This window comes from Oncorhynchus keta, chromosome 28 (genome assembly GCF_023373465.1).
Source record: "Oncorhynchus keta strain PuntledgeMale-10-30-2019 chromosome 28, Oket_V2, whole genome shotgun sequence".
In the NCBI taxonomy this organism is placed as follows: Eukaryota; Metazoa; Chordata; class Actinopteri; order Salmoniformes; family Salmonidae; genus Oncorhynchus; species Oncorhynchus keta.
In genome coordinates this window covers 36,389,238-36,416,550 of record NC_068448.1, presented here as the reverse complement: position 1 = coordinate 36,416,550, position 27,313 = coordinate 36,389,238, and the positions used below count along the sequence as shown (strand labels likewise).

Sequence of the window (27,313 nt, the reverse complement as noted above, 5' to 3'; positions counted from 1 at the left end):
GTCGGTTGTTCCATTCATGGCACACTAATCAAAACATCCCACTGCATCAATCGTAGCAGCCTTCTTTCCAAAATAGCTGCCCATCCAGAAATTATCCACTCGCCTTTTCCATGTGGGAGGAATTCCAAACGCATATTTTTCAAGGGTCATCCACAAAATGGACAAAATGTACCAGACCGACATTGTACTTACATAACCGGCGCGCTCTCTCTCGGTTTACACTTTGTCATCAAGGCAAGTAACTTTGAACTACTGGACATCTGGCATCTGTGTTCTCCAGCCATGTGCAATCACACACATTCCACCAAAACTGACATGGGGGAGCCAAAGAAAATGGCTAAAAGCACTGGGTCTTCCATTCAAGCTATTTTTTGGTTAGGCTTCACCAAGTAGAAATGACCCAACACAAGCAAGAGTTATATAACCCAAGGGGAACCATACAGTATCCGTACTGCCTCAGTAGCTACCTGTAGAATGTCTGAACGATTGATGCTGGCCATTGCCAAGTCTGGGAAGCACAGGAAATGTAGTGTGCAACCACCAAATACTCCCCCGTTCTAAATGGGTTGTGTAGATGAATGTGTTCTCTTAGTGAGGTTCCTACCTGATGAGGGACTCTAGGATGAGAGGAGAGGCGCCCTTCTGGAACTCCAGCTCTTTGTAGTGGAGGGCCTTGGCGTAGGCACGACATTTGGCAGCCCTCTCACCCAGCAGAACAATGCCATTGTCGTCTCTCAGAGGCAGAGGACCCTGAAAAGACACAGGACATTCATTAGACAGGTGGATTGATGGAAGGATGGATGCCGTGGCACTGTGCTGAACCAGCGTTATCCAACAATGGGGTGGGTACACCTTTATTCCAGCCCACACATGATTCAGCTAATAAATACCCAGACAGAGGATAGTGATGAGTGGATTATTTGAATCCGGTCTGTGACTGCAGAGCTGGAACGAAAGCCTGCACACCAAGTAGTTCTCTCCAGGACTGGAGCTGAAGACCTCTGCTCTGAGTATGAACCCACCTTATCGCTGTGCTCCATGAACTCAGCCAGGTTTAGCAGGGTCTGGGTGACCTCGGCGATGTCCTGGGAGGTGAGGGCCAGTTCAATGCTGCGGATCAGCTCATCCTGCTGATCCTCACTCAGCTCAGACCAGCATGACAGGAAGGCTGCGTTGAACAGGTCTCTGACAACAGATGGGAAAGTTAGCAACAGCTTAAGAGCAGTAACTTAACATGCTGATATGCTCAACCTCTACATATATTTTTTGTAAATAATCAATTTAAGTCTTCAGGGCAAGATATAGGCCTCCTGTTTGTCTTGTTGTGTGTTTGAAGGACCATACGTTCATTAGTCCATCATAATAATTATATTGGTTAGGCATCAGAAGAAAAAAATAGTCCATGGATGCCACACCAAGGTGTGCCCAAGTTATCGCGGCAAAACAAAACATGATCTGGTTTAAGAGTCGAAAAGAGGTGTCTTTTGGTTCAAAATAAACTGCAACTTGACACTTACTGAGGACCTCTGTGGCTTACTGAGGACCTCTGTGGCTTACTGAGGACCTCTGTGGCTTACTGAGGACCTCTGTGGCTTACTGAGGACCTCTGTGGCTTACTGAGGACCTCTGTGGCTTACTGAGGACCTCTGTGGCTTACTGAGGACCTCTGTGGCTTACTGAGGACCTCTGTGGCTTACTGAGGACCTCTGTGGGGGGAAAAACAGGGTGACTGCCTGGTGCTCTGAAGTGTGGTGGGATGGAGGGATGGAGAGAAGGAAAGGGGACAGCTATACCTGGCGAGGGGAATGTAGGTTTGGGCCAGAGACCAGCACGAGCGCAGGGCAGGGGACGACGACTCCTTCAGCAGGACCACGCTCAGCCGTCTCAGCCACTCCAGCCAGTCATCCTTGGACACCTTCCGAGCGGCGCCCCAGGCCTGTGGCCACCAGAAAAATGTAATGAAATCACATCACGTTAATGCACTTCATATGGCAACAGTTGGGGAGGGAAGAAGTTTCCATTAGCAGATCAGACTTGTCAGTGTATGACACTATGTTTAAGAATGATTAGACGTGCCGAGGCAAAGGTGCTTCAAATCGTTGGGCATTGGCATCTTGTAGAAAGGAAAAATTGCTGATTATATCAGTAAGACATTACTTATTGCCTGGTGAAATGTGTTGGATGAAAACAGAGCATTCTGTCAAAGGAAAAAACATTTTAAATATCCACCATGAGACCCTTTGTATGAAAAATCACAATCAATGGACCATGAAGTGATTTAATAATGAGTCTCTAAAACCAAAACAACTTCCCGTTTGAGGACAAAAACTAAATGTATTACTTAAAATAAGACAAGGCACAGTGCAGGAAATAAAACACCATTTTATTTCTCCTGACCTTCTGCAGGGCTGTGGTGCTGACGTGGAGCTTCTTCATTGGCCCCGCCTCCGCCGGGCCACTACCGACATCGCCCTGGTTACTGCGCAGCTGGCGATGCTGGAAGATTAAAGGATCCTCTTCCTCCTCCGCCAAAGTGTACCCCTGAGATAAACACAGTTACCATGACACACAAACAGTGAACTCACACACAAATCAGGTCCTTCGAAACGTGTTGTCCACACAAGTTGCATTTCCTTCCTGAAGAGAAGCACACTGTTGACAAGCAACGTCCCTCGATGATTCTTCTTCTATTACACCGTCTGCTCGGAATTCAAATTGAAACGTGTCTTCGTGTGTTCCTCACAAAGACTGCCTCCTCGCTATTCTCAACACATTTCATGGCACATGCTGACAATGTGAAAGGGTTGGAGTCAGGACTACTACCACACGATAGCATCATTGTTTTCTGGTATTCTCAGATTTAAAATGGATTAAATTGTTTTTGTCCCTTATCAATCTACACACAATACCCCCATAATGACAAAGCAAAAACAGTTTATTTTGTATTTTTTTTATATATTTGCTCATTTACATTTTTTAAATTCTACTGAAATATCACATTTACATAATTATTCAGACCCTTGCAGTCTTCTTGGATACGACGCTACAATTATTCTCTGCAGATCCTCTCAAGCTCTGTCAGGTTGGATGGGGAGTGTCGCTGCATTTTCAGGTCTCTCCAGAGATGTTCGATCGGGTTCAAGTCTGGGCTCTTGCTGGGCAACTCAAGGACATTCAGAGACTTGTCCCGAAGTCCAGATCTGACGCTTGGCATTCAGGCCAAAGAGTTCAATCTTGGTTTCATCAGACCAGAGAATCTTGTTTCTCATGGTCAGAGTCATTTAGTTGCCTTTTGGCAAACTCCAAGCGGGCTGTCATGTGGCTTTTACTGAGGAGGGGCTTCTGTCTGGCCACTCTACCATAAAGGCCTGATTTGTGGAGTGCTGCAGAGATGGTTGTCCTTCAGTAAGGTTCTCTGGAGCTTTGTCAAAGTGACGATCAGGTTCTTGGACACTTCCCTGAACAAGGCCCTTCTCCCCCAATTGCTCAGTTTGGCTCGGGAGGCCAGCTCTAGGAAGACTCTTGGTGGTTCCAAACGTCTTCCATTTAATAATGATAGAGGTCGCTGTGTTCTTGGGGACCTTCAATGCTGTAGAAATGTGTTGGTACCCTTCCCCAGATCTGTGCCTCGACACAATCCTGTCACGGAGCACTACGGACAATTCCTTCCATCTCATGGCTTGGTTTTTGCTCTGACATCACTGTCAACTATGGGAACTTATATAGACAGGTGTGTGCCTTTCCAAATCATGTCCAAGCAATTGAATTTGCCACCGGTGGACTCCAATCAAGTTCTAGAAACATCTCAAGGAAGGTCAATGGAAACAGGATGCACCTGAACTCAATTTCGAGTCTCATAGCAAAAGGTCTGAATACTTATGTAAATAAGGTATTTCTAATGATAATAAATAAATAAAAACTGACCTTGACGATCCGACAGATGAGCACGTCATAGCGCTGGTGATTGATCCTGTGCTTCAACATCACTTTGTTCACCATGGGGATAAAGATCTGATACTGAAGCCGGGAAAAGTAGAAAGAAATAGAGAGAGTAAATAAAAGAGTGTCGGGTATGTGGTGGTTTGTGCATTTAATCTGTTCACATCCATCCCCTCTGGCCATAACACTAATGACAGACTGGCGATGCCATCTGTATATGACCTCCGTTGCCCCTGGTTTGATCAAAAGCTGTTGCTTTTCAAGTCGGGGCCAGACTTCCCTGCATGTGGTCTGGTTGGGTCTCTAAGGTTTGGTTGGGGCTAAGGGGGGGTGACCTCATTGACTCTCGTAGACAGTAACAGTAACGGTCCCAACTGTGGCACCATTTGATGACATCACCGACCCGCAGGAAGTAGTAAAAACTACAGGTACAGGAGAGAACCTTGAAGAGAAACGTATGGTCCTGGTGTGTGTGTCAGTGTGTGTGTGTGTGTGTGTGTGTGTGTCAGCTCCTGTTAGCGGTTCTACGAGGGCCCTGTGGGTACGGTAACTAATAATGAGGTACCTTCTTGCCCAGCTGGAAAACGAGCGACGACAACGTGTCCATGGCTGTGCTGCGTAGCTCGGGTGTGTTGTCCAGCGCGCGTACTATGGGGTGAATGATGCGCGACGCATAGTCCGTGAAGTCCAGGGACTCAGTCAGCCGGTCTAGCGTCTCCAAGGCAACCCTGAGGGGTGAAGGAAACACTGATAAACAACGCCTAGAAAAAAAGCTCAATTACCAAAGCTCACTGGGAGTGCGTTTGGCGAGAAAGGGACATCTCACTCCAAATGCCAGGAAACAGAAATGGAGGCACCTTGTCAAGCCCTCTCCGCCCCAAGCCCCAAAGTATTTATGAACACTTTTCCTCCATGACGCCCAGACAATAAATGTAAGACCCTGGCACTTAGTATTTTGGAAAGTGGGCCCAGTTTCTTCAGTACAGTCGCATTAATATAATATTACCAATTGGGAGGAGATGGGGACGGACATTTAACATGGGAGTGTGACTCAGTGACCTGTGAGTCAATTCATAAACTGTCAAAATGTACTTCACAGTGCATGTGCTCTATAACCAACTGGACGTGAGATGTTGAACTCACTTGCGGGCCTGTAGAGGTACGTCTGGGGCATCAAACAGCTTGACGATGGGAGGCAGCAACAGGTGGAGGTAGTCGTCCAAGTTCGCACCGAACAGCTGAATGGCATTGAGGAGCTGAAGATACAGTATAGACAACAGAGTTAAAACGGGCAGTATAAGGAATACATCAAGGACAAGGTACAGCCCTGATGGTACACCTAATGGGAGAGACTCCACCAACTGGAGGAGCAGATAGTATGCATCCTTATACTGGTTGGATGGTCAAAAAGTATAACAAGACGAAGTTCAGAGGAACTTTCGCCTCCAGCAAAGTAGTTCAGTTTTCATTTTACATATGCAATGTGTATGAAAAGTGAGTTGCAATGCCAACATCCATGTCTTTCAAAAGGGGTTCTTAGTCATTGTGAGCAAAGGCTACAGAACAGTGTCTTTTGATACTCCTGGCCCTCCTACTTGCTTCATTATAGCACACTGGTTCCAACACGACCCTCAAGTCATGGATTTCAGCACAGTGAAGTGGCTGGATGTTTTCTGTGCAACTAACACATTTTGTTTTTTACTGAATGCAAGGGGTCAGCGGGAATGTCTGTCTGTCTGTCTGTGTGTGTGTGTGTATGTGTATGTGTATATATGTGTGTGTGTGTGTATGACGTATAGGCTATGCCATTGACTGTGAGACCCCCTTCTTCATTGCCTTGGCGAGACTACAGGAAGTAGGGAGCTCGACTGAACAGCTCCCGCTAATGATGGAGTTCTGTTTTCTTTTCTCTACTTGGACTGGAAGGTAACCCGATTCTTCCTGGCTCTACTGTGAACCTCTGGTAATACATATGGAGGCTAGACCAGGGCTGCCTTACAAATTGCACCCTATTCCCTATATAGTGCACTACTTTTGACCTGAGCCCCGCTATTGGCTCTGGTCAAAAGTAGTGCACTATATAGGGAATTTGAGACATAACCTAGAACTCGGGTTCAAAAGACCATAACCAGACGTACTGTAAGAGGTTGCAGCTAGCTGTGTGCCTCTGGTTATCTAATATCCCATCGCTGCCTTAGAGAAACAAGACACATGCTACACCGGAGAGAGACGTTGAATAACTCTAGTGGGTTAGTAAGAGTGCGATGTTGCCCTGTGGTTTATTTTCACCCCCAAGATTTAATGTTTGAGGAAAACCCATATCAGTGTCATAGCTAAAATTGGTGAAATAAGAGAGAGTACCAGCTATGCTTCGTTGGCTGGGTGCTTGTAGTGAGTATGCTTTGGCTAGAGGCTAGACTAAAAGGGTCATGGGGTGAGTTTTGATTGCAACCACAAACAAATGGTACATGGAACAGGAAGTAAATTGGACTTTGAAGGGGGCCATGTCGTGGCAGTAGTGCAGTAGATTATGATTTTAAAGAACCGATAAATGATTTAATTTATGTAATGGTTCCTCGGGTCCTTATATATTTGACTAACCATGACTTACGGTGTACAATTACAATGTGTGTTGATGTGGTATTCACTGGATACAGGAAAATACTTGCAACAAATACTGTACTAACAAGTGCATCAGCACATTTCCTCTATGTGGTGTTGAGAATATAAAAACACACTAAATAGTCCAAAATAACAAAAAGTGACTCCCGCACTCAAATTTACCTCTGCATGTCTATCTCACTCCAGATACTTATGTCCCTGCTCGCTAGGACAATGGCATAAATAACTGGACCGATATAGAAGAGCAGAGGTAAAATAAGTCATTTCGACCAGTTCTGCCTGCTGACACTCTCATGGACAAGGTCAAACTCTGACCTAAATGTGTACAAACTAACCCCCAGAAGTGTGTGGAAGTCAGTCCTTATAAAACTAAAAAAAGGATGACATTATCCTCACGATTTTACCTTGATGGTGACACTGCGGCCCATGCTCATATCGTGCATGAAGACGCGCAGCATGTGTGGGATGAGCTGCGGCAGGTAGAGCTTGAACTCGCCGCCCAGGGCCACCACGATCTGCTCAATCAGCAGGATGATGGTGTTCTGCATGGGGTTGTTAGGTGTCCAGTACTCCTATGGAATGAGAATAATACACATGTAGTTACTTGCAACGACTGTGATATGTGGTGGTTATACCTCCCTTAGTTGAATGCACTGATTGTAACTTGCTCTGGATAAGAGTATCTGCTAAATGACTAACATGTCAAAACGTAAACCATTATTCTGACTTGAGATCTGTGTGCACAAATTCCGCATAAATCGTTCATTGATGCCAATGGGAGACGGTTCTCAAGTTAGGATCCCGCCCTTAAGCCATGGAGGGACATTATCTCCGTATTGAGAAATGTGTTTTTCCTAAATAATGAGTTGACCTGAATTCACACAAGTCCAGGTCCTCTTGTTTTGTGCTTTTTAGGGTTTAAGAGCTTCGGAGGGTACAGCCAAGGTGCTAGCGACCAAGCACTACCTCATGCGGTCACATTGCCATACATTAGGAGAGATGAGGGTCTGGGACTGGGGTAATTGGGTCAAATGGTGTTTCCATCAAGAAAACGCCAGATTTAGAAGGAGATTCCTCCTCTATGCAATGTGACGTCCTCACGTGCCAGTGGTGGGATGCCAATTTCCTGTCAATCAACTCGGCAACCTTTCTCAATACGACTCCGCCACCACTATGAAAAACAGGGTTTAAGATCTGTCACAGCCACTGGTGATTGGGAGATAATGGGGGTGTAAAGGAATGTAGTCATGCAATACATTGAAGGGCCAATAGCCTTCAGCTATGAAAGCTCTTAAGAGGTATTTTGTGAGTGGCCAGTGTTCCAACCCCCGCTTTCCTGCTCTGACTGGAACTAGCCTACGTTTGGGCTGCTATTCCTACAACAGATTATGTGATTTCACCTCCCGAAGTCCCGAATGGCTATTCCAGCCCCTCATCTGGACGCATGAGGTAGACAGTTACTACAATGAATAGAGCCCTTTGTTTTACTCACCATTTATTAACTCCAGCTAAAATGTGCAATGGCTCAGCTTCTCAGAAAAGTTACTGACTGCTGATTCAGAATGTTATTTTGATTACAGTAAATAATGGACATTTGATATGCTGTTCCTTGCTAAATGAGTATGTAGTGCTAGACAAGCGGTGGCCAAACTTTGACGCGAGGGCCACATCTGGATTTTCTAAATTCAACAGAGAAAAAGGACCAGTTATTTGAAAATATAAAAAAAGGTCCATTATAATTTCTACCGCCTTTCGATCTCGTTTTAGACGTTCAAGAGTGGCCTAGTGTTTTACCAATAATAAATCACTCCCCCCCCCACACACACAAAAATAAACTACTCAAACCTCCCGCGGCCAAGATTGAATGGGCTCATAGAAGGTTTTAACAGTTGCTTTCACAGTAGGACTTCACACAGGTATTTTCTTCTTTGCACTAGTGAAGGTCTCAGTTAATTGGGAAGGAATGACACTGTAGAGTGGAGCAGTTGAATCAAATATTTCAATCCTGAACGTAGAAATAGATACAACCAAATAGTCATTTCTGAAAACAACTTCTCTACAAACAAAATAACTTCTCCAAACAAACGGCTTTTAATGGAGCAACTTTCATTCTGGATGGACAAACAGGCTTCGTGCCACCAAGAGAGTCACGCTCAAGTCACATTTCCCCTTGCGCATTAGAGCCAAAGAGGAAAGTCGAGAGAGAAATGTACACAATTAAGAGTTCGCAGCTGTTTTCTGAGCGAGTGGAAAAAGAGAGAATGAAAGGGGGCCTTGTTTTTGAAGAGGCAACTCACTCTGATGAGTGTGAAGATGTCATCCATGTAGGGGCGGATGTGGATTTTTACAAAGCACACGACCATCCCCATCTGCTGGAAGAGAAACTGAAAGAGAGGGAGAGAAAATAGCAGGTGTAAGCAAAACACATTGATTGCTCACCAGTCAGACTTAGCTTGGGAAACTATCTATCTGATTGTGGGTCAATCCTTTAGCTACGACTAGCGGTAGTACTTAATTTCAGCTAAAAACAAAGAAATACACAACAATTAAACAGCCACAAGTGCCAATCAACAAGGAGAAATCATGAAACACGACATAGTTCCCAGCTAGCAGTAGCTAGCAAGTTACCTCTCGAATGCTAGCGTCGCACACGCGGATGACGTTGAGGAAGGTGGGCATGACCTGCGGCAGGAACTGGACACACTTCAGGCCCAGGGACTTGAAGATGAAGGTGACCGCCTGCACCACCATGGTGTGGTGGTTAGAGAGGGAGGGGTCACGCAGGATGCGCATCAGCGTCACGATGGCCACCGCCGGGTAGAACTCGTCCAGGGGGAGGTTGCCCATGTTCACCAGCATCTCACTGGTACTGTAGTCGGCTGAGAGGGAGAGAGAAAAAAATTCTAGCACACATGCCTATTTTTTTACTTTTGAATTATTTTCAGGCCACTGAGAGAAACAAACCAACCTTTTGTGAAGGTACAATGCATGTATTTGTTTGTAGCCACTTAAATAAAAAATGAATTAGAAAAATACAGGCCACCTTTTCTTGTTTTTTTTGTTTCTTGACATGTTATGTTTATATTGATGTAACACAGGGAAGTGTTGTGATTCGACAATGTACTGCAGTTCACTGAACAATGCACAGTAAATGTAACAAACTCAAAACGGTGGCATGTCTTTCATGCCTATGAGACAAAGCATATTGAAACATAACGAAAGACCAACTGCTGTCAATTTCTCCTTTAGAGTAGTCTTTATTTCAGTCATTCATATTCACACAGTGATAATACTCATCGCTCCTTCTACTTTATAACAAGGAAACTGATACAAGTATTCCATCTTACTGCAGGGAGAATGCATTTATAGATTAAACAAATGAAAATCCCTGTTCTGTTATGTACATTATATACAAACAGTATAAACAAAATGAATCTTTACATACATTTGATAACAATGGATACATTTGTTTAAAAACATTGCGGTAATATTACGCATTGATAATCAACAGGAATAATTTTAACGGTAGAAGAGTAACACAGCTGCTTCAGTTAACTGCTTTGATGCACTCCATTCTGTGTTGGTCCCATAGCCATTCCAGTCAAAGGCTGGGAAGTCGCCACACTGACGAGGGGCTCCCTCAGGGAAATGTCCACCACCACCAACACAGTAGTGTTCAGTGTCGCCGCCAGTTGTTGGTTTGACCCCAGAGCAGATAGCCATGGCCGCCAGTTCATTATTTATTGGCCTGAAAGTGATGAAGCCAGGTTCAAACTGGTTTCTTGTGTTGGGTCCGTAAAGTTCCCTTGTGGTGTCTTTGTCCCCAAAGTCGTACACAATTGGAATGACAGGTCCTGTGTTCCCACTTGCCTCAGCATTATATCTCACTGGATAGAGCTTAAAGAGTTGATGCAGATTTCCCCCTTGAATGGAGAGAAAGCTTCTCTCTGTGTGGTAACGGAGGATGGCGCCTCGGTTCCAGTGTTCCATAGGGGAGTTGTTGGGAACGTGCCACACCGAAATGTCTTCTGCCACAATGTCATAATACCCAGGATTCTTGAAGTCGTCTGAGGTGGCACCCTCTGCGGTTCCAAAAGTGGCCCTGTTGGCCCAGTTCCCATCTCCGTCTGGCCAGTTGGGGTTGCTGCCTTGCTGGCTGGACCAACGGTCACCCATTGTGCACTTCCCATACACGTTGTTCTCGTGCACGCTCGCCACAAGTGTCCAGCCGCCGCCAGCGGTGGTCATGTCGCAGAAGGTCTGGTAGACTGTCCCACTGGCTGTGGTCAGGTAGTACAGCCCATCTTCATGTTGATTATATCGGTCCCTTATTTCCTTACAGCTTCTGCCAATGTAACTAGACCTGTTCCTCAGTCTTAAATCGGTTGCGGCAACAACTGGAGCTGCCGCATACACGTTTCCTTGTAGTGCTTCTGGAAATTGAGGCAGTTCCACCAACAGTAGATGGATCATTATCAGGAGAACACAATACTTCATATCTTCTGTGGTGAGTTCTCAGTGAAGTATCTATTCAGTCTGTGTCCAAGACAATGTATGTTGTCAACCCATGGCAATGCTTATATTTATACCCTTAGGGCCCATGTCTCTTTTGTCAACTGTGACCCACTCAACATCCAAATAAAGTTAATCTTTTATTAAGTTGTCAATAGGGTTGCTAAACTCCGGAAACTTTCCCAAAATCTGCAGGTTTAAAAGAAAACCCGATTGGAAGTTCCCGAAATGTTGCAACCCCAGTTAACAACAAACATGACATGGCGATAAGCACGCAATAATGGACAGTCACTACCATCATGGGGCTCTAATTATAATTGCTGTATTCTGTGTTGTTGGACAATTGAATGTTCTCAATATTTTGCGATGAAATTTAAATGTAAAAAGTTCTAAAATAATTTCAAGGTCCTATTTCATAATGCATTTAATGTTAAAGGAATACTTTGGGATTCTGGCAATGAACCCTTTATCTACTTCCCCAGAGTCCGATGAACTAATTTTTATGTCTCTGCAGCCAGTATAAAAAGGAAGTTAGAGGTAGTTTTGCAAGCCAATGCCAACTAGCGTTAGGCAATGGCTGGAAGTCTACGGTATCTACTACCATGCTAGCAGTTACCATAGACTTCCAGGCATTGCGCTAACACTAGTTAGAAACTTCCTTCAAACTGCACGAAGAGACATTAAAAACAGTATCCACGAGTTCTTCTGACTCCAGGGAAGTAGATAACAGGTTCATTGCCAAAATACTGAAGTATCCTCCCAAGCCAATGATTCTTGCATCACGGTCTCAAGACCCTAGGTGACCAAGGCCAACCCTGTCTGCTGCCGTGAGCAGGGTTTGGTTTTATGGTCGAGTCAGGGAGACCGATATATCTGATATTCAACGTTTCATTGGCCTAGCATAGGAGTCGAGTTTCAGCCCTTAATGCAAGTACCACACTTCTTAATACCTTCTCCCTCCCTTTACACTCTAGTCTAGAGCAAGACACAATAGGTGAGCACCTGGGCAGAACGCCTGTGTTCCTTTGGACAGGCCAGCTTCTCTATTGCCTCACGCGCAGTACATCGGGCCTTTACTAGGCCTGAGATAACATGAAGAGAACAATGGAGGCTTGGTGCCAATTACATCAGCAACTTCCCCCCCCGAACAAAACAGATCTAGGTTTGTTACAGTGCGTCAGAGGGTACAGAGTAATGTCGGGACAGGAGCATTGTATCGGATCTCACCCTGAGCATGCTACTACATTATACCTTTATCATTCTTGAGCCCCCGGTGTCCAACTCCCTTAGCCTGACTTGTATTCATTGGGTTGTGGTTGTGCTCAATAGAGGTCTGGAGCACCTAGCCAACCACTGGAGCCACAAAGGGACAGCTAAGGTGCCACATGCGGCTCCGGAACCACAAGTTACAGACCCCTGACATAGCCCATTACTTTCCAGCACTTAAGCAGGAAATACAGGACCCCCAGTACACAGCAGCAGCAAGCTGCCAAAGACTATAGCCGCATGCCAGAACTTAGAAGTTCCTGATGCTTGACAGATCTTACAATGCCTGGATAGGTATTTTAAGGATCAGCTAACCACATCAAATGTTACAGCAATTTGTAACCGTTGGTTATTGTGTTGCCTCGCCTTAGCTGTGGAACACGCCCTATAGCTGCTCCAGACACTGACCTTGGCTTTAACCATATCCTACATTGGAGAGAGATAACTTCAATTCCAGACTGAGCCCCTTAAGCAGGCCAAACTGCTAAATCTACCACCTTCCACAGAGCACAGTCACAGCGCATCTGTGTGTTAGTGACACATAGCTCCTTATTGACATTCTTTTTTTATCTTCTTACAATGCTTCTGGTAAATTCATTCACATATGACAAAGTTGTTTAAAAGTTGCTGAATGTTGGATTTGAATGTGATTTCTTCTGTCATTTTTGCAAGCTGTTTTTCTCTGAACTGACTAAAAAGATTGCGCCACGGGAGACTGCACATTGTATTATCAGATGTGGAGCCTTGTGTGAGCTCAATGACGTAATGTGACATTGACATGGAACTATCTTCGGGGACTCTGTCAAAGCATGAATATGCCTCGGGGGCCCAGTCTAAAACACGGAATCGAATCCCTACCTGCATTCATGCGAAATATTTGTGATTTATGGTATGGATATAATGTAGAAACGTACAGAAGTTCACTCGTAATCTCCAGTGGACAGTGTAGCCTACTCCTGTGACCCAAATGACGTCAAGGCGTTGGTCTCGCCAGCGCGTGGGCCATTAGGTCATATAAAAATCTGCCAAATTCCTCTAAAATCATTACAAAGTCGTATAAATCAGGATTTATGGTAAAGTCTGTTGTTGTAGGCTGACGCCTGGTAGACTACAAGCCTTAGGGCCTAATATGTGGGTCAATGTTGATGAGCAAGGCTCCAGTCTGTGTGTGTGTGTGTGTGTGTGTGTGTGTGATGTTGAAGATGGCAGTGGGTGCTCACCAGAGTCCTGGCTGGACTTGGACTCGGAGAGGCTGACGGCGGAAGCGTCTCGTGACTGGTCGATCATGCCAATGTTCACCTTGTGCTTGTAGGGGTCCAGGGCTCCCAGCAAGCCCAGCACACGGATAGCCTGGCAGAGAAAGCAACATAATTAAATGGAACATATCGTGTATGTCAATAGACAGAACATGTGACAAGAACAGTGAAACGTGAGGTGGGGGAGAAAAGTTGACACAGCACTTACAACAGGGCTTGAGGTTTTGGAAAAGCCAAACTCATAAAGCGTAACTCCATATAATTCTTAACAAGAAGTGCAATTCTGAGTTGTGATTCGAGGTGTCACCAGTTTAATCATTGCAACGATAAAACTGAGGGGAAAAGCCCAAATGGATAATGAATGGTACCTCTCTTCTGATCCCCTGGTTCTGCTCTGTCTTGAGAAAGTTGAGCAGCACCTCCAGAAGAGAGGGGTACTTGCGGTAGGGCTCCACCACGTATCCAGTGCTAGCAACCTGCTGGCCCAAAGTCCACAGCGCCACCTGGTGGAAAATAAGGTGTTACTACAACAACGTCATCAAATCACACACAAAAAAAATCAGATCCCAAATAGTCCTGTAACATGTATAAAAACATGGATCGTATGGAAAATAGAAAATTGTCCTTTTAAAAATCAGGAAAATGTAATATTAACATGACCAGATATGTTTGGGGGAAAGGCTTGCAATTGAAGATATCGTGAGAATAAAAAAGAAACTATGTGTCACAATTGTTGAACAAGCCTGTCACCTCCCAAAGTTGTACCTAGAAAATCGTGCATATGTACCTGTCTCTTGGCCAATGAGGAGGAGTCCTGGAGCATGTCCATGATGATGGGGAAGAGCTCGTCCATCCACTTCCTCATCTCTAGCCCGCTCACCTAGAGTGACAACAACCAATTAGAACTCGCCTCTCTGGTGCAGAGGCCTACTGTTAGATCTCCTAGCCATCCTTGTATGTCTAATCTTTAGTAACCCTGCATTTCACTTCACCTAACAGATTCACAAATTACTGTATTCAGTCTCGTATTTCGGTTTTGATCCACTCAGCCTGTAATATTCAAAATTCACAAAACTCTTGCATATTCCGTACGTAATACATTTTATACACAGTACTCTTGGATGTTGTAGCCTGGTCATGGGTTGTGTTCAGTAGGGAGAAAACATTTTGAAACGGGGAAGCACCATCTGAACCAATGATCTATATAAACCCTGGATTGCTGTCGCTATGTATTGGCCATTGAGAGGCTTTGAAGCTACCGGTCAGCCATATTGGTACTCCCCAATAGGAGCAGTCCTCCATAGGAATGAATAGAACTCTACAGTATTTCAATTAAATGTTTCAAGGACAAAATGACATGTATTTAATAATTTTTTGTTGTAGTGACAACAGTAAGATTAGTATGTACTCTCTAAAGAAAATATGTGTATGTTTAGCTCACATAATATACACCTAACAAAAATATAAACGCAACATGAGATGTTTTGGTCCCATGTTTCATCAGCCGGAATAAAAGATACCAGAACCTTATTTCGCTCAAATTGTGAGTACAAATGTGTTTACATCCCTGTGAGCATTTCTCCTTTGCCAAGTTCATCCATCCACCTGACAGGTGTGACATATCAAGCAGCTGACTGAACAGCACGCTCATTACATAGTTGCACCTTGTGCTGGGGGACAATAAAAGGCCAATTCCAAAAAGATGCAGTTTTGTCACACAACACAATGCCACAGATGTCTCAAGTTGAGGGAGTGTGTAATTGGCATGTTGACTGTATAGGAATGTCCACCAGAGATGTTGCCAGAGAATGTAATGTTAATTTCTCTACCATAAGCCGGCACCATTATCATTTTGGAGAATTTGGCAGTACGTTAAACTGGCCTCACAGCCGCAGACCACAGCTGTGTGTGGGTGAGTGGTTTGCTGATGTAACGTTGTGAACAGAGTGCCCCATGATGGTGGGGGGTTGTTATGGGCAGGTATAAGCTATGGACAATGAACACAATTGCATTTTATCATCAGTGGCAATTTGAATGCACAAAAATACCGTGATGAGATGTTGAGGCCCATTTTCTTTAAAGTATCTGTGACCAACAGATGCATATCTGTATTCCCAGTCATGTGAAATCCATACAGTACAGCCTAATGAATTTATTTCAACTGAATGATTTCCTTATATGAACTGTAACTCAATAAAATCAATTGAAATTATTGCATGCTGCATTTATATTTTTGTTAAGTATAATTTAAAAGCATGCATTAAGGTGACTGTAATATAATAAACATGTGAAAAAACTATGTAGACATTAATAAACACATTTATATAGCTTCCAAAATATTGTTTTACAATGGAGGAGTACCAATATGGCTGCGCAGTGGCTTCAATACAGTGCCCCCTTGTCAGTAACCCAGGGTTTACATACATAAGTCATCTGAATTTGTCCAATAAGACACACTTTCTTTTCTGTTTCAATACATTTTGCAATGGTGTGACCCTACTGAACACGACCCTGACATATTGAGAATTCACAAAATCCTGTTCAGTCTTTTTCCTCAGACTGTCTCTTTGGGGGAACCTGATGGTCTCTACCTGTCCTGGCACTGCCTCAGCACAAACTGTCATCAACCCTACTCTGGCATCTCCTGCACTCCCTCTGCGCTGCAGGGCCAGCCTGCCCCTAACAACTCTCACTTCCTCAACCTTCTGGGGAGTCCAGCAGTTCACCTGAGCAGAGAGAGTGAGCAGGCACAGTGAACACTACTGAAATTAATGGGAAATACATGGTTGATTCCCACGGGAGAAAGTTAAGTTGGCCACCATCGGCAGACACAGGTACATAGTGCAAACACAAAGGCATACAGGGCACATAGAATAGAACAGAGTAGAATACACTAAATATTGAACATTTATACACTGAACGTCACAAGCATACACTGTCAGGGTTAAAAAGGACTCCTTACCTGAGCCAACTCTCCAATAGTGGCCAGGACACTGATGACCACTCCAGGGTTGGGGTCTGGGTCTTTAAGCTTCAGGATCAGGGCCTGAAACAGAGAAAATGAGCTTAGAGCCAACAGTCAATTGAATCATTTGAATCATTTCAACATTTCTAATACTAATAAATGGTTCATTTAAAAGTATGTTCATTTGAATGAGGAAAACATTCTTTAGATGTTACAGGGTGGCTAACGGTAGTACCTGTTGGATGGAATCTAAATATACTGCATCTTACTTTCAGTGAGCAAAACACTCAAAATATGTTACATAGTTGTCACAAATATGTTGAAACGTGTTACAAAGATGTTACTGGGTAGTTAACATATGGGGCAGCACCAATGATGGTAGGTACCTTTAGGATGGGCTCCATGTATGGGCGTATGAGGCGGGGGGCGTTGGAAACCAGGTGACCCAGCATGCGGGCACTCTGCTCCTTGTTCCTGCCCACGCCACTGTGCTCCAGCTCAGTCAGAATCTGGAACCAGCAGAAACACACACCATAGTTTAGCAGCCATTCTGATGAAAGCGATAGATGGGTTTAACTTGAATTAATAAAACATCCCATTTAAAAACAAAAAGTCATTTAAAAAAGGTAGAAAAAAAGCCAACCATAGTTCAGCATACCTCAACATAGTCTGACATTTGTAGTTCAAGCTACATCGTGAAACATTAACTTGGCTACCATTTGTGTTATTGAAAAGGAAGGTCCACCACTTACACTAACTCAGGAATCATTAGCATCTTGGTTACAATTTGAAGGGATAGTTCAGTATTTTGGCAATGTGTCCCTTTTCTACTTTCCCAGAGTCAGGTGAACTTGTGGATACCATGTTTATGTCTCTGTGTCCAGTATGAAGGAAGTTAGAGGTAGTTTCATGAGCCAATCCTAACTAGCATTAGCACAATGACTGGAAGTCCATGGGTATCTACTAACAATGTAGCAGATACCCATAGACTTCCAGTCATTGCCAAGTATCCCCCTTCAATAACAACCTATGTGGGTTTTTCTGAAGTGCCTGTTGTTGTCTTTCAATACATCTGGCACAGAAATACACAAAATAACCTACAGGTAAAATAAGTCATTTCTGTTTACCGTTTCTGTAAATTACATTCTGTTCTCATTCAACTTATCTGGTAAATGGGTAAAAGTACTCATATAAGTCTACTGCTCGTGTTACCTGGATGAGCATCTTGCGCAGGAAGGGCATGACAAAGGCGGGGTTCATGCTGCTGAGGCGTCCGATGGTGCAGATGGCCAGTTCCCTGATCTCAAACACCTCGTCGTTCAGCGCCACGAACAGAGCTTGCAGGTTCTCCGCCTGCGCCAGGTGGGCGTCGAAGCGCTCGTCCAGAGAGGCCAGCACACAGTAGCGGATATCTGGGTCTGAGACGGGGGAGGTCGGTAGGTAGGTAGGTAGGTAGGGAGCGAGAGAGAGGGTGAGACTCATGCTGTTTTCCTTTCTATGTATCATATCTCCTTTCAAGCTGTCTAAATAAAGTGACAAAATACAAAACGGGAGGGGAAAAAAATAGCGAACCCAGGAGTGCCTAGGCATTCTGGCTATTTGACCTTATCATCATCACCAGCACGGCTCTTACAACCAACCTGGATCTGTGATGCCAACTACCAGCAGTTTGCTGAGCACGTCGGCCACCACCTGCACGGCCGTCTGGCTGACCACATGGCCATGGCCGCTGATCAGGTGGATGGAGGGCGTCAGCAGGCGGGAGCAGGTGCGCGCCGCCTCCATGCGGATCTCCTTGTGCTCGCTGTTGAGGAAATGGTCGGCACAGTGGCGCACAAACTGGGTCAGCGAGTGGCCTGTGGACAGCAAGGAGAGGTGAGAAAGTCAGGGTCTAATTCATGAGGCACCAAATGGAAGAAAGCAGATTGGGAAACGAAGGGAGGTCACTAATGCACAGCAGCTGTCACTGATGACGTTGTTTGCGAACGTGGCATTGTAGCTAGCTGCAGCCTCCTCACCTACACATTTTAATTGCAGAAGGGGAAACGATGGCTTGATAGCTAATTCAGCTGCATATGCTGTTCCAACTAGCCATGTAAGCTAACTTTGCTAGCTAGCCTAGCGAGCTAACTTACAGCGACAAGTTGACCACAGGCAGTACTTGTACTCAGGAGGGAGACGTTCAGTGTCGCTGCTCACTTGGCCCAATGACATCAAAAGGGAAAATGTTATGTTTAAAACCTCCGGTTAAACTCACTGATTATTGGACAATTTGATCCTGAACATATGTTCCCTTGTGGAGCCACTTCAAGCCAGTGCTAGATTAACATTGAGAGAGAATAGCTTCAATCCAATCATTTTAACATTCAACATGCATTTTTCTCAGTAGTGGCCGTAAAGCGTCTCACCTTCAAACTCAAAGCTGCCCAGTGTCCTGAGTGCCAGGGTGATGCTGCCCACGTCGCTGGCCTCGGGGATGTTGGTGAGGCTGGGCGATGCCAGCTGTTGCGCTAGGCCCTTGGGCATGCCCGGGTGGCGTAAGGGCTTGTGCATGAGCACCAGGGAGAGCATCTTCAGAAGGCCGTCCTGGATGTCTTTCTTTAGCTGGGGGATCTGCCGACTCAGGTCGTACAGCACCGCCGTCAGGGCCGGGCTACAGGAGAAGACAATGGTGGATTGTTATGGAGTCATTTCGTCAAACTAGGAAGTGCACGCACATAGGCAGACACACATCCAAGGCATACACAAAAAGGGGCCTCAATACCAAACATCCACATCTGCCTGGCATCTGTCGGGCAGCGACACTTATTTGGGATACGGAGGCCAGTCCTGCCTACACAAAGCATGGGGAACAATGGACAGGAATGAGAGGTGTTGTCATGAACCCTACCTGAGTCCCACAGCCAGCATGGGCTCCAGCAGCTCCTTGATGTCTTGCTGGATGCTAGGGCCCATGGCTCTGGACAACATACTGATACAGGTGAACACTGTGGCATCCACCTGCATGGTCTTCTGTCTCCTACACACACACACACACACACGTTAGAAAAATTAAGTTCAGGACATATAATATATTGATCTGTATTATCTTTACAGGGTGAATTTCAAACTTTAACCCTTTTTAAAGTATGACTCAACTAAACTATAACACTGATTTCAGGGGGACATTTCAACGCTTTGAGTATGAAAATCACTTCAGAAACAAAGTCACATGTATAAAGTAAATGTAATTTACTTGTGAGCGAAGTCCTTGGGGGGCAGCGCAGCCTTGATGATCTCCAGAATCTTGGTGAGGTACGGCTGGATCTCAGCGCGTACCGCCACCACCAGCAGCCCCAGGGCTTGGAAGGCCGCCGTGCGCTCCTTCTCCTTCTTCAGACAGCCAAGCAGGTAGCCCATGGTGTCAGCCAGGTACTGGTCTGGGAGGGGGCAAACTTCAACTGGTCAAAAGTCGAGAAAAGTTAGAATCGAGAGAAATTACAGACATCCACACAGCACTTGAGATCGTCAAAAGAATTATCAAATGGTATAAAACCAGTGAATGGTATAATATCTATTTTTTAAAGAACAAACAACTTTCTTTCAAAGTATTAAAGTCTATTTTTAACTTGAGTGGCCTCCTATATGTTTTCTAAATTAGGAAACATGACTTAATAACATTTTTCATACTGGTAAATTGATTCATTTCAACTTTGTTAGCCTGACTAATCTAGCTTGAAAATCAAGTGCTTGAAAAAATATTGGCTCTATATCTAGTAGGGATATTGCATGCGAGACTCCTTTCTGACCTGTAAAAGTGTGTGGCTGGAAAGCGGCGAGGCGCGGCAGAAGGTTGAGAATGGTCATCTGGATCAGAGGGTTCTTACTGGTCCTGTACTTCAGCACCCAGCGGCACACCTGGAGAAGAGACACACACAGCAGCTGTCGTTACATCCGACACAACTCAAACCTTAGGCTGCGGTCACACAGGCAGCCCAATTTTTGCCACTAATTTTACTTTTGACCTATCAGATCAGATATTTTGCCCATAATTGGGCTTCCTGTGTAAACGCAGCATCGGGCATATGAAAGTACGCGCTACACCAGTGTTTATTTTTAGTATCAACATCTGGCAAGCTATGGTTCTCCACCACTTACAGAACATTGAAACAAACACTTGAACACTGACTAAATAAATGTCAGAGTCCGACAACTATCTGAGGGAACAGTCAGCAACATCCAAGCGGCTAGTTCCCCTTCACAGACCTCAGGTTGAGAACCACTATGCTTCACACCTTTATTTCAGGACTCAACCCTCAAAGTGGGTTTTCAACCCTCCACTTGCAAGTACAACAAACTAATGGCACCTGGTCAAAGCACTCCTCCATGAGCTCGCGGCAGTAGCGGCTCTCCACCAGGGAGCTCTTGGCGGGCACCGGCGTAGCCCCGAAGCTGAGGAAGCCCTGGGGTGTGCTGTAGCCCAGGAGACCCAGCAGGGCATTGGACTGCTGTGGCTGCACCGACTGAAAGCTGGTGAAGGGGGTGATGTGACGCGGCTTGGTGCCGAAGCCCATCAGCTCCTTGCAGTACTTGTCGTGGACCAGCTGCTGCTGGGTGATCTCCTCCATCTCCTCCCGCATGCGCTGCCAGGGAAGAAAACGTTGAGATTCAGTCTGAAAGCAATACATAGGACCTATGCTTCCCCTAGGTAGTGTTTGTTCAGAGTTTGCCGATCTGAATAAACTGGATAGGTATAGCAACATGGCAGAAGCTCTATTGAGCCCGATGGAGTGAAGCCATCACCATATTACTTACACCCATCCACTTCTGTGACCAAAGGGTTAGGGTCTATGAGTTGCACATTCTTTTGGCCATGGGAAGCACTGGACAAAGTTGTGGTCCTCTGTGACCTGTAGTGGTGGTGCTTTATGGTTCAGGGAGGGGCTGACCTCTCCTTCCATGCTGCTGATGCGGACCAGCTCGTTGAGGATGAGGAGGGCGCCATGGACCCTATCGTCACGGTTCATACCCTTCTCTTTGGATAAGGTCTCATCGAAGCCTTTCTCAGCCTCGTCAAAGGTTTGCTGTGGTGAAGGACAACATAAAAAAAATAGTGAGTGCTTTCATTGCAACTGGTTGAAATATGTTAAAATTATGGCTCATGATCAATCAAATGTTGATTGTGAGTGACGTACTTTGTACCACCATGGTTTTAGAAAATGCTAAACGAATTAGATATTGATTGTGAGGGACCTACTTTGTACCACTGTGGTTTCTGCATCTCCTTGGTCTCTCGTTGGGTAGTGAGGATGAGGCAGGCCCTGAGAGCGGCCACGGCCCCTTCGCGGATGGCCTGCTTCTGGTCCCACACCGCATAGAAGATGTTGTCGAAAAAGGGCTGGACTTGCTGGAAGAAAAAGGTGGGTGCGCTGACGGCCAACTCCCTTAGGACAAGAACCTGTAAAGTAAGAATATAAAAGGGGACATTTTCTAACTCATAGTCCTCATCTTGTGCTGGTTTACATATGAAATTAAAAGCTTTTTAACCAAAAGCAACAACAAAAAACTGTACTAACAGTGTTATTACTACCCCTTTCACCATCATGAATAGTTATTAGGGATGGTGAAAAGTGTAGTTTAGCTAGAAACCACTAAGTCAGCTCCTAAAGCAGAGCAGGGCTGTGGGCTTGTCCCGATAAGTGCTTTAGCCCACATTGGCAGAAAATGCAACCACCTGCAGTTTTATCCTATAGTGGTTGACAAAACAAACAGCAGGCTAGCTGTGTGTGTCACACTAACCGCAGCATGGCGCCTGCCCTCGTTCCTGTCGGCGCCCAGCCACTCCAGTGCCCTCTTCACCTCAAACTCCACATACTCTGCGGTGAAGGTGTCCCCTGCCATGGACAGGTGGCCCATGGCCTTGGAGGCCATCTCCATGACCACCGAGTCACTGGAGGGCAGCAGGTTGCGGAGGTAGTTGGCGAAGCGGCTGATTCGGGTGGCATTGCCTCCTTCTACTCCAATCAGACTCACTGGAGCAAATAAACGAGTCAGTGACATGGATTGTGTCAGCTTCACTTGTGTGTAGGCAGGAGTAGTAATGTAAACACCCAACAAATTGAACAAAACTTTATTGAGTGTCTTAGACCTTGCAATTAATTTGTGACAAGTTGTGTCATCATTGAGGCAAAACATCTGACTTACCTATAGCAAGAATCCCTCCTTTTTTCTCATTCACATCAGAGCTGGAAACCAGCTCAAAAATGTGATGATTCAATTCATCGTAGAAAGTAGTGGCTTCATCTTGGCTCAACTTAGGACAGAATGCAGGTACACATCACAATCAGATTAAACCCCACTGACTGCATGTAACTCATAACTGGTCATAGCTCATGACAATGTTGTAAAACATTCCAGAGTGTGTAGTTAAATAAGGATAGTTGGTAAAAGTGTTGCATTATAATGCAAGTGTTGCAACTACAGTACAGACTGGAGCTAGCTAGTCGTACCTCTCTGAGCTCTGTCGTCACATAGTGCTGGAGATCTTTCGCAGATTTTGCTCTTGTGTCTTCATTTCGACTCTTCAGGCCACTGACAAATTGTTGCAGCACCGTGGCTGTGCCAGACATGATAACCATTGGGGAGCCAGACCTGTAGATAGCAGAATAATTTAGCAAGCTAGCTAGCTAGATACACAAACAGATGTCGTCTATATAACCCATCATGCAGCTTGCAATTGTCAGTTTACTGTCTAACTTGCCGATTAAAATCAATTCCAAGATGTACAATCGCCGCTCAACCTCATGGTAAATCGCAGAGTTTAGTTTAGTCTAGATAACTAGGCCAGAGCTAGACAGCTACCGCGCTAACTAAAGCTGGAACCAAGTTGGTTCCATTTGCCAGGTTTCATATGGGTAGCTAGCTACACAGCTACTACTAAAGTTAACGAGCTAATGTTACCTACCGTTAGCTCAAAATGCAAACGCTAGCTGCTATTTGGCTAGGTAATTTATTGAAAATACTTGCAACATACCAAACTGCTAAGTATTTGAATTAAATTGACAATTCAATAGCTTTGCAAGCTGGACAAACGTCGTTAGCTAGCAAGTTAGATACTGTACAGTAGCTAGCTAGCTGCTAGAAACGGCATGCTAAGCTAACGCGCCGGGTTGAAGTGGAAGGACAGCGCGAATGAGAGCACAACAAACCTTACACATCTTACTTACGCTTTTATTTTGGTGTTTTGGCTATGTATAGCACAAGCAAAACAAATAATTGCTTACCTGGCTAGCTTGCTGGCTAACTGCTGGCTAGTTTTCCGTCAACAGAGGGTCTGTTTTGGATAGACAAGTGTAGAATTTTTTCGCCACCATCAACTTGCGAAGCCTTTGCGCAGAAATGTGTTTGGGTGCGTTCCAGCCCGAGGCAACTCGATTGACTACTGTAAGATAAATTGTAGGTCTACGCACAATAAATTTGTATATATTAGGGCAGAGCCCCACCTGTATTAGGGTAGAGCCCCACCTGTTTAGCAAAAAATAAATATATATATATGTAGTGTGGCAGACCAGGGGGTTAGACGTTAACACAGATCAGACAAGTGTGATACCTCTGTTTCAAGGGTGTTTATTTAAAACCAAGGAAAAGAAACAGGTTTACTCCAGGAGACCTCTTCTGGGAATGATGTCTCCTCTGGGGTGGACCACCGAGCCCCTCAGTTCTAGAAGACCGTGAGGACGTCTATCTGGTAGCAACCTCTCATTACCTTCAACCCTCCCGTGTGCTGCCCTCCTGTCAGCTTTATGGGCCCATACTGCCAGTGAGCAATCAGCCCCTTGATTTACTCACCAGCCAAAATTAGCCCCAATTAGTTATGGCTGGAGGACCCATCGAGACCTGTCACGTCCAGCAGAGGGAGCCACCGTCGCGTGATGTAGACTCAATCTGTCACAAGGCCTCAAGGAGTCCCCCCTGGCATTCCCTGTGAACCAGGCTTGCCTGAGCACGCTCAGCACTGCCTTGAGGTGCATCAGGTGCTCTTCCCAACCTTGGCTGTGGATGATGATGTCATCCAAATAGACTGCTGCTTACTGTTGGTGGGGTCAGAGGACTCGGTCCATCAGGCGCTGGAACTTGGACGCGGCTCCATGGAGACTGAACGGGAGGACCCGGTATTGGTATAAACTGTTGAGAATGCCGTCTTCTCCCGAGAGGAGGCTACCAAGGGTACCTGCCAATATCCTTTGGTCAGGTCCAGGGTGCTGATGTACCGGGCCTTTCCCAACTGGTCGATGAGCTCGTCCACCCTCGGCATAGGGTAGGCGTCGAACATACTGATGACGTTCACCCCCTGGAATTATTGCAGAAACGCAGACTACCATCCGGTTTGGGCAGCAACATGATGGGGCTGCACCATGCACTGTGGGACTCCTCGATGACTCCCATCCTCAGCATAGCCTCCACCTCCTGCTTCACGGCCTCGGCGGTGTTTCAGATCGATGAGCTCCCAGAGTGCTTACTTCTGGACCGGTCCGAGGCCCTCATTGCTCAGGACAACCACTGGTCCCATCAAAGTCTCAGGTTTGACCACAACATGGCCAAGGCTGTCCTCACATGCCACCTCTTCAATAGGTTCACATGGTAAATCTTTTGGGGTTTCCGTCTCCTCGGCTGCCGTACTCGGTAATTTACAGGTCCCAGCCTCTCTGTCACCTCGTATGGCCCATGCCATGTTGCCAGAAACATACTTTTTGCAGTTGTAATTAAAACCAGCACCTTGTCACCCACATGGAACTCTCGGTGCTAGGTACCACAATTGTAGACATTTACATTTACATTTAAGTCATTTAGCAGACGCTCTTATCCAGAGCGACTTACAAATTGGTGCATTCACCTTATGACATCCAGTGGAACAGCCACTTTACAATAGTGCATCTAAATCTTTTAAGGGGGGTGAGAAGGATTACTTTATCCTATCCTAGGTATTCCTTAAAGAGGTGGGGTTTCAGGTGTCTCCGGAAGGTGGTGATTGACTCCGCTGTCCTGGCGTCGTGAGGGAGTTTGTTCCACCATTGGGGGCCAGAGCAGCGAACAGTTTTGACTGGGCTGAGCGGGAACTGTACTTCCTCAGTGGTAGGGAGGCGAGCAGGCCAGAGGTGGATGAACGCAGTGCCCTTGTTTGGGTGTAGGGCCTGATCAGAGCCTGGAGGTACTGAGGTGCCGTTCCCCTCACAGCTCCGTAGGCAAGCACCATGGTCTTGTAGCGGATGCGAGCTTCAACTGGAAGCCAGTGGAGAGAGCGGAGGAGCGGGGTGACGTGAGAGAACTTGGGAAGGTTGAACACCAGACGGGCTGCGGCGTTCTGGATGAGTTGTAGGGGTTTAATGGCACAGGCAGGGAGCCCAGCCAACAGCGAGTTGCAGTAATCCAGACGGGAGATGACAAGTGCCTGGATTAGGACCTGCGCCGCTTCCTGTGTGAGGCAGGGTCGTACTCTGCGGATGTTGTAGAGCATGAACCTACAGGAACGGGCCACCGCCTTGATGTTAGTTGAGAACGACAGGGTGTTGTCCAGGATCATGCCAAGGTTCTTAGCGCTCTGGGAGGAGGACACAATGGAGTTGTCAACCGTGATGGCGAGATCATGGAACGGGCAGTCCTTCCCCGGGAGGAAGAGCAGCTCCGTCTTGCCGAGGTTCAGCTTGAGGTGGTGATCCGTCATCCACACTGATATGTCTGCCAGACATGCAGAGATGCGATTCGCCACCTGGTCATCAGAAGGGGGAAAGGAGAAGATTAATTGTGTGTCGTCTGCATAGCAATGATAGGAGAGACCATGTGAGGTTATGACAGAGCCAAGTGACTTGGTGTATAGCGAGAATAGGAGAGGGCCTAGAACAGAGCCCTGGGGGACACCAGTGGTGAGAGCGCGTGGTGAGGAGACAGATTCTCGCCCCGCCACCTGGTAGGAGCGACCTGTCAGGTAGGACGCAATCCAAGCGTGGGCCGCGCCGGAGATGCCCAACTCGGAGAGGGTGGAGAGGAGGATCTGATGGTTCACAGTATCGAAGGCAGCCGATAGGTCTAGAAGGATGAGAGCAGAGGAGAGAGAGTTAGCTTTAGCAGTGCGGAGCGCCTCCGTGATACAGAGAAGAGCAGTCTCAGTTGAATGACTAGTCTTGAAACCTGACTGATTTGGATCAAGAAGGTCATTCTGAGAGAGATAGCGGGAGAGCTGGCCAAGGATGGCACGTTCAAGAGTTTTGGAGAGAAAAGAAAGAAGGGATACTGGTCTGTAGTTGTTGACATCGGAGGGATCGAGTGTAGGTTTTTTCAGAAGGGGTGCAACTCTCGCTCTCTTGAAGACGGAAGGGACGTAGCCAGCGGTCAGGGATGAGTTGATGAGCGAGGTGAGGTAAGGGAGAAGGTCTCCGGAAATGGTCTGGAGAAGAGGAGGGGATAGGGTCAAGCGGGCAGGTTGTTGGGCGGCCGGCCGTCACAAGACGCAAGATTTCATCTGGAGAGAGAGGGAGAAAGAGGTCAGAGCACAGGGTAGGGCAGTGTGAGCAGAACCAGCTGTGTCGTTTGACTTAGCAAACGAGGATCGGATGTCGTCGACCTTCTTTTCAAAATGGTTGACGAAGTTATCTGCAGAGAGGGAGGAGGGGGGAGGGGGAGGAGGATTCAGGAGGGAGGAGAAGGTGGCAAAGAGCTTCCTAGGGTTAGATGCAGATGCTTGGAATTTAGAGTGGTAGAAAGTGGCTTTAGCAGCAGA

At 46.0% G+C, this 27,313-nt stretch overlaps 2 protein-coding genes across 5 annotated transcripts in view; both read right to left on the bottom strand.

The window, feature by feature from the left end:
• mtor (mechanistic target of rapamycin kinase) overlaps window positions 1-23,984 on the bottom strand; it is a 127,595-nt gene extending 103,611 nt beyond the window's left edge. The window contains exons 1-29 of one of the 4 annotated variants that reach the window (XM_035740983.2): window positions 23,823-23,984; window positions 23,049-23,190; window positions 22,744-22,852; window positions 22,339-22,571; window positions 21,797-21,997; window positions 21,489-21,623; window positions 20,907-21,182; window positions 20,349-20,457; window positions 19,796-20,000; window positions 19,451-19,579; window positions 18,969-19,213; window positions 18,201-18,416; window positions 17,773-17,978; window positions 16,947-17,069; window positions 16,558-16,641; window positions 16,187-16,321; window positions 14,383-14,475; window positions 13,964-14,098; window positions 13,560-13,689; window positions 9,190-9,440; window positions 8,859-8,945; window positions 6,966-7,133; window positions 5,083-5,195; window positions 4,505-4,667; window positions 3,925-4,017; window positions 2,398-2,541; window positions 1,794-1,936; window positions 1,023-1,185; window positions 605-750 (exon numbers count right to left, since the gene is read on the bottom strand). In XM_035740983.2, coding sequence (XP_035596876.1) covers window positions 605-750; window positions 1,023-1,185; window positions 1,794-1,936; window positions 2,398-2,541; window positions 3,925-4,017; window positions 4,505-4,667; window positions 5,083-5,195; window positions 6,966-7,133; window positions 8,859-8,945; window positions 9,190-9,440; window positions 13,560-13,689; window positions 13,964-14,098; window positions 14,383-14,475; window positions 16,187-16,321; window positions 16,558-16,641; window positions 16,947-17,069; window positions 17,773-17,978; window positions 18,201-18,416; window positions 18,969-19,213; window positions 19,451-19,579; window positions 19,796-20,000; window positions 20,349-20,457; window positions 20,907-21,182; window positions 21,489-21,623; window positions 21,797-21,997; window positions 22,339-22,571; window positions 22,744-22,852; window positions 23,049-23,177 — 4,364 coding nt within the window. In that variant the 5' untranslated portion in view covers window positions 23,178-23,190; window positions 23,823-23,984. The remainder of the gene's footprint in view (window positions 1-604; window positions 751-1,022; window positions 1,186-1,793; window positions 1,937-2,397; window positions 2,542-3,924; window positions 4,018-4,504; window positions 4,668-5,082; window positions 5,196-6,965; window positions 7,134-8,858; window positions 8,946-9,189; window positions 9,441-13,559; window positions 13,690-13,963; window positions 14,099-14,382; window positions 14,476-16,186; window positions 16,322-16,557; window positions 16,642-16,946; window positions 17,070-17,772; window positions 17,979-18,200; window positions 18,417-18,968; window positions 19,214-19,450; window positions 19,580-19,795; window positions 20,001-20,348; window positions 20,458-20,906; window positions 21,183-21,488; window positions 21,624-21,796; window positions 21,998-22,338; window positions 22,572-22,743; window positions 22,853-23,048; window positions 23,191-23,822) is intronic. The other 3 variants (XM_035740984.2, XM_035740985.2, XM_052482907.1) reach the window with 3 other exon arrangements.
• On the bottom strand, window positions 9,800-11,124 carry LOC118361228 (intelectin). Its single transcript, XM_035740988.2, has one exon. It carries the CDS (start codon window positions 11,056-11,058, stop codon window positions 10,081-10,083), a length of 978 nt encoding a protein of 325 aa, XP_035596881.1. The 5' UTR covers window positions 11,059-11,124; the 3' UTR covers window positions 9,800-10,080.
• Window positions 23,985-27,313: the final 3,329 nt, after the last annotated feature.

Bases quoted from the DNA above. Each gene is read 5' to 3' on its own strand.
- LOC118361228 (XM_035740988.2), bottom strand. From the start codon at position 11,058: ATGAAGTATTGTGTTCTCCTGATAATGATCCATCTACTGTTGGTGGAA.